The 10907-nt window shown below is 39.7% G+C and overlaps 1 protein-coding gene across 1 annotated transcript; it reads left to right on the top strand.

Annotated features, from left to right (window-relative positions):
- Nucleotides 1-180: 180 nt before the first annotated feature.
- NdufA3 (NADH:ubiquinone oxidoreductase subunit A3) lies at nt 181-10870 on the top strand. Its single transcript, XM_080283959.1, has 4 exons — nt 181-291; nt 5179-5250; nt 5447-5527; nt 8378-10870. The coding sequence occupies exons 1-4, from the start codon at nt 261-263 to the stop codon at nt 8419-8421; spliced, it is 228 nt and encodes a 75-aa protein (XP_080140085.1). The 5' UTR covers nt 181-260; the 3' UTR covers nt 8422-10870.
- The last annotated feature ends 37 nt before the right edge of the window (nt 10871-10907 follow it).

Below are 10907 nucleotides of genomic sequence, written 5' to 3'. Positions count from 1 at the left end.
AAACCTATATAAACTTTTTTGAAGAATGAATTAATTCATTAGTCAGTCGTCTCGACAACTTTCACTTTTACATTTTTAGTATTTTTTACGCTACTCACAGTGATTTTTCGTAGAAGCTGAAAATATTCGTTAGTTCTACAATTAAACAGAAGCAGTATGGTTACACTACATAGGCCATTTCGACAGAATGGAGGTGTATAATTATTAGAGTGGTGTGACTCAGGCGGCTGCTGGCAACGTTTGAGTCTGGACCATCAAAGATGTCGGCTGCAGCAGCAGGAAGGAAAACACGTAAGCTTTGATTACCGTACTTCGTGATGGGGCTTTGAGAGAATAGCTTTAGCTTTATTTAGATCGCTGAGTGAAGCTTGTATTAATGAATGTGCTGATGTTATGCCCTGCAACCTTGATATGTTATCATTTCACCGGTCACCTCCCCGTCATCTAATGTTTACACTCGACACTACTTCATCCCAAAGTAAATTCTTTTGCCTCTCTACGTACTAAGGTATGTTGAGTAATAATGTATAACTTAATTTGGTAATATACACTTTACTTGAAGCAGTAGAAGCACTTTATCATATCAGTTCTTGATAGTCTGGTATATTTTCCTGCTTATATTTGAGGTGGTAAACGCTTCCTGTTAAATGTTTCCTCGTTGCTTTTAGCTGTTCCCCTGTAACAGCTTATGTTTGATTCGTCACGTCAGCGTAATGGCGGAAGGGACTGCCCAAATCTAAGTGTTTAACTAAACCTAACTTAATCCTGCCTAACTATCTATCTATCTATCTATCTATTGCCAAACGCCATAATCCCATAAGGGGTTGCCATTTGACTTTGAGTTATTTGTTTTCCTGTCTAACTGTACCTAATAATGTAACTTAACCTCCGTTTGGAAAACTGGGAGTCAAAATCCGCTTTTGAATACATTGTGAGTTTCTTCCATTATATCAGGAACAAACAGTTGTAGGTATGGCTTAAGGAATGTGGTAAGAATAGGTAAAATTTTTCAGCAAGAGAGGGTACTTTACCACCCTGAAAATAGTCAGAAAAAATACAGAAAACAAACTGGAGGTATATGAACTGAATTGGTAAGGTCTTTCTGCTGCTTAAAGTGTACATTTACCCTTAATTTCAGCAGCTTTCATGATAGTACAGTATCCTGTACCTCATTTTGATAAAAGACTTCAGATAAATGTTTATTAGTTCCACCTGTTCTTACTGTTAGATTTAATTCACTTTGTCTTGAATAACCTCCAGGTGGAGGGATGGAGTGGAGAGGTGTATGAGAGAAGGTTATGTGAGTTGGGAGCAGGGCAGTGAAATGGCGGGGGACAGGGTGATGTGGAGGTGATTTGTTTGTGGCCACCCCGTACGGGATTAAGGCGGCTGGCTATAGATAGATAGATATTATTTTGGTCAAACTGCAGGAGAGCTTTCACAAATGAATGATAAAAATTTTGACGGATCATTTTTTGTAATTGTAAATTCACCCATGACACCCAGATTCTGCGGAAATATCTATGTTACTAAAGATTGTTAAATCATTCATGACACCCAGATTCTGTTAAATTAACATGTTACTCAAGAGCATGAAGTTAGGTTTGTTGACATTGGCGATGGTGTCATATGGAGGGTAAGGAGGCAATGGACCAAAAACTCATTGTCTCCAAGCCATTCAGGTAGTTTAGGTTAGGTTAGGGCAGATTAAGCTAGGTTTGGTTGAATTTGGTTAAGTTGTTAGCCACCGTTCATCATCAAGTTCTTAGGAAGAAAGTAGAGGCCTCCCCTTCCCATTTCACCTGAGAAACACCCCCATACCATTACTGGTTGTGGGTGCTTAACAGTTGGCACTGTGTAAGCAGGGTCATATTGACTGCGGAAGGCAGGGCGACGAACCTTGGCAGAACGCACCTGTAATACTTGAAATGTGCTTTCATCAGAAAACATAACTTTTCTCCACTCATCTTATGTCCAGTGTGCAAACTTTTTGGCAAACTGAATGCACTGTTTCTTCATGCGGTCAGTGAGAAGTGGTTTCTTGGCTGCAGTGCAGCTTGGCAAACCCAGCTTCTTTAAACGGTGTTGGATAGTTCGAATTGAGATGTCTTGTAACAGCTAGGGATGCATTCTCTTCAATTCTGCTGCTGTCAGTCGAGGATTCTTGATTACTTCCCTCTTTGGAAGCGTATCTGTACCTCTGGAAGTCGTCCTCTTCTTTCCACCGCCATGCTTGTGCTCTAATGAGACATCAGGTGGCAGGCCGCCCTCTGCAGCAAGAATCTTCATGACCGTCGACTTTGTGCGTCAGTATGTTCACAAATTGTGTTGATAGGGACATTATCTTGCCTCCATGCAATGATACGGACCCACTCATCCCTTGAGCAGTAATTTCCAGGCATGACAACTCGACTCTAGGAAAGTAACAGGGCAAACAGTAATGCATGCGAAACAAGAGGAAGGTGCAAGCTCGGAGTAACGGGAACATATACTCCCACTCTCGCTTCTGGGCTAGCACTGACGTGCTGAGTGTTTCACCATCTCTCACCAACACAAAGGAGTTGCCAGTTACTTCTTGCCCCCAAAATTCACTTGGTAGAGGTGGAAACACAAAGCAAAGACAGACAACTCTCCCATAGCAATTCTTTGTGTAATTCCTAAGTCAATATGCGGGGGGTGGGTGTAGTAATCCCTCTAATATCCGAACGCCCAATATCCGAACATCCCCACTAACCGGACATAATCATCCTGGGATCCAATATTCCCAAAATGGGCCAAAAACTGCAAAAAATTCGAAAAAAAATCTGACTTTTTTCCCACCCGTAATTTGAAATTGCCGCCTGGTGCCGAGCAGCTGTTACACCATGGTCCCTTCACTCCTTCCTTCCTCCCCCCTCCCCTGTCAGGGTTGCCATTTGGTATTTTTCATTACCAAGTGTGGGCCAATTTGGTAATGAAAAATCCGTTTGGTAATGAATCAGAATAATGCTTTACCAAATGGATTTTTCACATGTATGAGGATACATAGGATGGAGATGGTGGATTGTTTGCTCTCTCTGATTAATCTGCTACCCTACAGTACATGGCGTGAAAATAATCAACATGGTGTTAATTATAAGGAGAGTGATTACATGTATTTCCACTTGAATATGTAATTAGTGAAGAATAAATGCCAGCTTTATGAATTTGGTCATGAAAAGTTAAATTTGGTAATGAAAGTTGAGGAGATTGGTAATGTGGCCGTTGCGATCTGGCAGCTCTGTTACCCCGTCATCATCAACAGTCACAGCTTAACTCCGATCGAGAGCAGATCCTCATAGCAGTGCAAGCCACAGGTGCTTGTTTTTTGTGATTAAACTGCAATACCTCGCCACTAGAACACACAGGAATTTACAGTGTTGTGCAGTGTTAAGAAATTAGAATTTAGAGTGCAGAGGATTAACTGTGGACTTCAAACTGGCGGTTCAAACCAGTCCAGGAGCCAGGGACTTGTAAGTACCCAGAATGTTTAATATTGTATAAACTCACCTCTAAAACCTCATTTTATGGTTCTTTTGCATTTATTTCAGTCTTTTATGTTCCTGATTGGTGTGATTTGGGTTTTAAATAGATGCTATGCATGTCCAGAGGGAGTTGTATGGTGTTTCTCTGAGTTAGGGTCCATAAGTACAAGTCCATAAGCTGGGGCCCAATATCCGGACAGGACCACTATCCGAACCTACCTATGGCCCTATTACGTCAGATATTGGAGGGATTCCTGTATATATATATATATATATATATATACAGTATATATATTTTTTTTGTGAGGAAAAAGGAACCAAGGGCCACGAGCCCACAAAATTGCTCCTTCCAAGAGAAAAACAAAATACAAGAGAGAGCCAAATTCAAGATCCGATCATTTCGAGATGCCTGGACACAGTGCGTTTGAAAGACTGGAGATCATGGGAAGCAGGAAATACAGACAGAGGGAGACAGTTCCAGAGTTGACCTGTTGCATAAATGAAGGACTGTGAGTATTTGCTAACTCTTGCATTAGAAAGTTGAACAGAAAAAGGATGAGAGTTTGCTGCTAGACGGGTGCTACGCACCCATCATAGAGGTGGAGAAATGCATGCCGACAGTTCAGAGGAGCAATGACCATGGACGTAGCAATAGAAAAGAGATAAAGATGCAACAGTGCGGCGAAGAGACAGAGGTTGAAGGAAGTTGGTATGAGGAGGAGAGTTAATGAGACGAAAAGCCTTTGACTCCACCCTATTGAGAAGAGCTGTATGTGGGGAGCCTCCCCACACATGAGAGTTGTACTCCACACAGGGACGGATAAAACCCCTGTATAGAGTCAACAATTGTGCGGGGATAAAGAAGGAACGGAGTTGGCTTAGCAATCCTAATCTCTTGGAAGCAGATTTTACAAGAGATGTAAAATGATCTTTCCAAGATAAGTCCCGAGTAAATGAAACCCCAAGCATGTTCAAGGATGATGCTGGATTAAACTGAATATTATTAAACATTAGTGGGTATACCTGTGGAAGATTTTGTTGGGTTGATAGGTGTAAAAACTGAGTCTTTGATGCGTTAAAAACAACCATATTATTTTTACCCCAGTCAGAGATACGAGCCAAGTCAGACATTAGGTGTGCCATAGCCTCATCCCTTTTTTGTTGAAGTAATTGCTGAGATGGATGTTGCGGGAACCGAATGGAAAGGTGAAGGGTGGAGTCATCAGCATATGACTGGATAGGGTAAGATGTACAGCTTAGAAGGTCATTGATGAATAAAAGGAAGAGAGTTGGTGATAGGACAGAGCCCTGAGGAACACTACAGTTAATAGATCTAGGAGAAGAACGATTGCTGTCTACAACAGTGGCTATAGAACGACCAAAAAGGAAGCTAGAGGTGAAGGCAGAGGTAGAAGGATAGAAACCTAAGAGGGCAGTTTGGAAATTAAAGATTTATGCCAGACTCGATCAAAAGCCTTTGAGATGTATGGGAAAGCTTTCACCAGAGTCAGGCTTATCTGTGTACCGTACTATATACACAGAATTATACTATATCACTGTGAAATACATAGATTCTGTTAGTGTGTGGATGATTGAAGAGTGATCCCTGACTGTATATAGTGGTAAACAACTTTACATTAATTCATATTTTTCAGCTGAAATTATTTCATTGCAGTGGCACAGCTGTACCGACAGGGGTGGCATGAGATCCCTGAAGTTATGACTTCATCCGTCATCATGTTAATTGGTAAGGCAGTCGTGCTTGGGTGTTTTATAGGTTGATGGAGTGAGACCATGAAATTGGTTTCATGTTGAAAGTTTAGAGGAGTTCATGATCTGCTGTAACAAATTGTTTAACACTCTTGCATAGTACTGTACCTCATTATTAAATGTTTATTTTGTTTATAATAATGGGTGTTCTGTGCTTGGTTATACACTTGCAGGGCTGGGGTTCCTAGGAGCAGGGCTGTCCATGTATTCGAACAAGAGTGGAGATATCCGAAGATATCGCCTCAGGTACACAGGTGGGTATTGTTCTCTGCTATTCCAAGTTAATAGTGAGTAAGGTACAAACAGTCCTTGTTGAGAGTCAGAGATAGGTTTTGATGTACCAAAGCATTTTATATACAATGGGCGCTGCTGCTGTAAATTGAGGGAGAACTGACAAATCAGGTTTCTAGGTAACAATGGAGATTTGGTAGCAAGGCAGACTTTCTGTCTAGTGGTGTGTTGTGATGCAACTTTTTCCACACAGTTGATAGCTACTGTAAATTTGGTGAAATCTGGCAGTCAGCCTTACAAGTAGCAATGGAACTTTAGTGGATAAATTTTCTGTAATTTACTCTGGATAGAAAAGTACCATGGCAACTCATAATAAAGACTGAATATAGCAACTCTTCAGACTAAGGTTGTGTAATTGTAGGTTATCATCTTTGTTGTTGTGGCCACAGGCTCATCAGCACATAAAAGCTTGTTGGACCATAAGAAGCTAGCATTTTCAGCTGGATGCTTCCAGAGAACTTTTGTTGAGGTTATAATGAAGGATTGGACAACTTTGAGCTGTCTGGACATCGCTACTCGTCACCCTGCCCTAAGGTGGGAAAGGAGGTTCGGATGATGATGATGTTTTGATAAAGTGAGGTTTATGAGGTAACCTAGTGTGTTGTGGTATGATGGGGAGCATTACAGTGAGAGCATAGTTTGTGAGCAATTCTTTGGTGGTTGATTGTCATTACTCGGAATATTAGTCACTTCAATATTAGCAAAGAATAAGAAGTGCTGTACTTTTATGCTTTCATGGAATCAGAGAAGACCTATGATAGATGGGCTGGATGATTATTATTACTATTCAAATTTATTGTTAAAATTTCTCTTTCTTCCTTATTTCCTTCCCACTTCTGTCATTCTTTCCTTCCCTCCTCTTCTGTCATTCTTTCCTTCCTTCCTCTTCTGTTGCTCTTTCCTTCCTCTTCTGTTGCTCTTTCCTTCATTCTTTCCTCTTCCTTCTTTCTACGGGTGACTCTGCACTGTGTGACAATCCAAATGGTTTCCTGTACACCAGGAAACCATTTACTATGGTGGTACAACTCTAAATTGGTGGCTAGGGTGTGGCACGAACCTCTGTACAGTGTTGCTGTTTCCAAACCCGCAATGTGAAACGGCTGTTATATATGTAAACGGCATCACAAATAAGATAAACACATATGAATGCAATGTTAACATATTTATTATAATATATGAATGAACAGTAAACTTATTATGCATAAAATACGGCAATACAGAAATGTGGCATAAATATTTTAGTGTTCCTAAAAAAAATGTAGTCACTTTTATTGGCTTTTACTGTATTTCTGGGGTGGGTAATAATGTCACAGTTATAATTATAAGATAATGTGCAGGAATATAAGTAAAAATATGGTAATTTCTTAGTATTAAAAAAAAAAAAAATAAAAAAAAATAAACCCTCGTGAGCGGCAACACTCACACAGACCCAGTCAAACCCGGCATTGTCGAGCTGAGGGAGAGATGGAGGAAGGAGAGAGAGAGTGATTGAATAAAAACAAATCATGGCGCCTCACCAGCGAGGTCATCTGGCGTATGTAAAACAATAATAGTTTTAAATATAATTAGATATAATAAAAACAAAATAAAGAAATGAAAGCATAAGTTTATAATAATCACTCATAAAAGAAACAAAATTCCCTAGGGTGATGCCCATTTCCCCCCAGGAGAGGGAGAGAGAGGGGCATCGCGCGTATGGAAAATGTAGCAACACTGTACGAAGCTTCGCACCCCACCCTAGCCACCAGTTTAAATTTGTCATACCATATTGTATACTGGATGGTAACCATATACAAATTATGGCATCTAGTGGTTTAGTGTGCAATTAAGGCACTACAATCAGATTGAGCCTGTGGAGGTATCCGAGGGGTAGCTGGGATTTATCGCTCACATAATGCCACGCAGGGATGAGTGAGGCTGGTCACTCTCATCTTAAATGTCAGGACCAACTTACCTAGCCCCGGGCTTCTACTCTCATGGAACAGCACAGGATTAGATGAGTGAATGAATGAATAATGAGTTGTGTTTATATCTATAGAGTGAGTTTAAGGGCAGGAGGGATTGTGTAACAAGAAGATGGCTGGATAAAATGAGAGTAAAGTAGTGAAGTTGAGATCAGTGAAAAAAAAAAAAAAAAAACAATAAGAAAGAAAAGAAACAGAAAAAAGACAAAGGAATGGATGGATGAAATACATTATGAATAGGGATGCACATGACAAGGCTTACCTGCCTTTATGAACTTGGCAATTAACAGTATGGTCACCTGTCCCAGGGGAATTATGATTTTTTTTTTTTTTCCCCCCAGATAATTTTGCCTGTGAGGTGAGCTGATAATTCTGAATGCTTATAATGGGTGAATGGATGTGTGGTGTATTTCTCTATGCTCTCTGTTGTTGACTTGATTTTGTGTAATATTTTTTCTTTCTGCACTGTACCCTTTCAATCATTTGTTTTTATTTTATTCTATCATGATGCTTATATTCAGCCAAGGAGAGACTTTTCAAGCTGCAGGTGTTAGATATCGGTATAGCCTTCTCTAATTTCTTCACTGTTAGGGAGGTATCATCATCATCATCATCATCGTTTTCATCATCCAATCCGGTCCCAGATTGTCATGTACAAACAGGAGCGTGTGGGCCCGAGGCCAGGCTATTCAGCCCTGACATTTAAGGCAAGAGATAAATTTGCCTTGTAGCAGCAGAAATGAACTGAATATTGTTTCATTGTAGTGAAGAGGTTAAAGTGTGAAGTTGGGGAAGGATGATGGTGATTAACATGAATGACCATTGTGTGATCTTATTTTTCTGTTTCAGTTTACCGGGAAGATGATGAACGCGTGAAGACAATCCGGGAATGATGTCTCTTGTAATGATGGTTTATATTTTATAAATTAGTGTAAAGAATTTTCAGTTAAAGATATAATGTAAATAGAACTACAATACATTGTTTGCTTTCAGGCCTCCCTTAACTATAGCTATAATTTTAATTAGTGGCATCATATTCAGTAAAATATATATTCCCAGTGCAAACTGCAGTACAGCTATTAATTTTTTGATAATATGCTTTTGCTTAGCATCATTTTCACTCTAAGGCTGTTAACCCTTATGCGCATTGGATGCAATTTGATATTTTTCCCTCCCCTTGGGTCAGAATGCTTAGAATAGGTGGGTTTCTGAATAAGTGGTTTATTATCATTGCTGGAGAGAGACAAGAGTTTGTAATGCCCTACTGGCTATTCAGTATGTGGTTGAAGTTAAGAGAATGATCAGAATTCAAGTTGTTGAGAGAGAGTTGGGGAGAAAAGTTAATGGTGAAGGATGGGGTGTTACTGATCTGATACATGCAGATGAACTGGGTTGCTTGCCAACTGGAAATAGGAGCTTTGCCAACTGATTCAGAGTTTCATGAATATGTGACAGCACCATGTTTTTTTAAGCAAATATAGATGATAGTAGAGAGGTGACGGTCAGTGTGATATGCTGTTGAGTGGAGAGGATTTGATGAGTTAAGTACCTCATTACAGTAATTAAAAAAATAAATAAATAAAATAAATGTGCAAAGGAAGTGGAAAGTAGAGTGGCACATGGAAGATAGGTGATTGGTGATATAATGGTCTTAATACTAAACAGAGGTCTGAGTCAGTTAAAAGGTAACTTTCTAAACACTGTAACAAAATTGAAACTAGAAATGAGGACTTTCCAGTACTGTTATTTTATTTTACTAAGTCATTATGATTTTAAATTAAGGCCTTAAACCAAGTTGTCCAGGTCATCATGCTTCAGTTCATCATGTTTATTTGAATCAGAAATTTGAATTATGTCAATCATGGTCAGAAATTTGAATTCAGTCATCAGGGCCAAAACTTAAGTGTTACTGGAGCTCAGTTTTTAGCCACTCATCACAATTACGTAGTTGTAATTTTACTTACAGTATCTCTGGATTATTTTATTCATTTTGGAAGTTCCTTATTCTTTACTGTATTGTTTATTAAGGCTCCAACATGCTTGCATGCGTCAGCCATGGTCACCTAATGGCGGCTTTCCACGCTACTCAATCTCTGGCAACCTCCCTGTTCAGTCCCTTATCCCTGAGGTCACAGTCTATGACTATGTCCCAGGTCTTTTTTGGTCTGCCTCTTGCACCACTACTGTGACATTCATAGTTCTTACCTTCCACAGCCCAATTGTCATCCTTTATCCTCAACATATCCAAACCATTTCAATCTGTTCCTCATCATAACACCAACACATTCTAGTTTATATACTCATACTGTATTTTTTTTAGCTGGAGGGGTTAGAGAAAGCATTAATTAACCTCCTCATTATCAGCAGTATCCCCTTAGCTGAATGAAATCATCTGGAGGTGGCAGGAATAAAATTAAAAATGTAATGAGTGAAGTGACTAAAATGAAATTGTCCCCATTGTACAGGGAGGCAGCAGGACTGGATGAAGTACCAGCAAAGACATGGAAAAGTTTGGGAGAAGAAGGAGTAGATATACTAGTAGATTTAATGCAGAAGGTATATGATCAGGAGAAAATACCGGAGGCCTGGTGAGAAAGTGTGATAGTACCAATCTAGAGTATGTGGAGAAAGGTGACATTCAGGATTGTGGGAATTATTGGTATAAAGCTGATGTCTCACTCAGTGAAAATCATCATCATTATTATTATCTGGACCTTCTATCCCACGGTAGGGCAGGGTGAGGAGTAGCAATGTCCAGACAGCACAAACTTGCCCAAATCAAATAGGCAACACGTCCATTCACTCATCACTTAAGCCCCCTGAATCCCGGCTCTATCGGATGCGCCAAAAAACATTCACCACATTCTGCAGCTTCACACAAACATATCCGATTGAGTCAGTCCGGACGCTGCCATGCTCAATAAAAATATGGGAGAGAATAATAGCAAAAAGGTTAAGGGAGGAAACAGAGATTGGCGAACAGCAGTTCGGATTCATGCCAAAGCTGCTGAAAAAGTAGTAGTACAGGAACTAATGCATACTGCTCTACAAATGCCTGGATGACCCTTTGGCCAGGCTACCCCTCACAGGATGCAGTATCAAGCAATAAACTGACAGTTTTATGCAATTCTTTTATTTTTTTTATTTTTTTTTTACAACTTTTTTTCTTCATACGTCTAGAGCTTAGCTAGAAACTGCAGTTTTTGTGCTGCCTCATCCATAACCTTTCATAGATTCTTTTTAACTACAATGCTGTCATCTATATATAGATGTACAAGTGTTATGCCACAGTACATAATATACTGTACTGTACATTAACAAATATACTGCTTTGCCTGTTACAACTTTCATATTTTATCTATAAGCTCTTCCGTAGTTG

The sequence above is a fragment of the Coenobita brevimanus genome, chromosome 99 (genome assembly GCF_032717465.1).
Source record: "Coenobita brevimanus isolate Jiangsu-jjx chromosome 99, ASM3271746v2, whole genome shotgun sequence".
NCBI lineage: Eukaryota > Metazoa > Arthropoda > Malacostraca > Decapoda > Coenobitidae > Coenobita > Coenobita brevimanus.
This window is presented reverse-complemented; position numbering and strand designations above follow the sequence as displayed.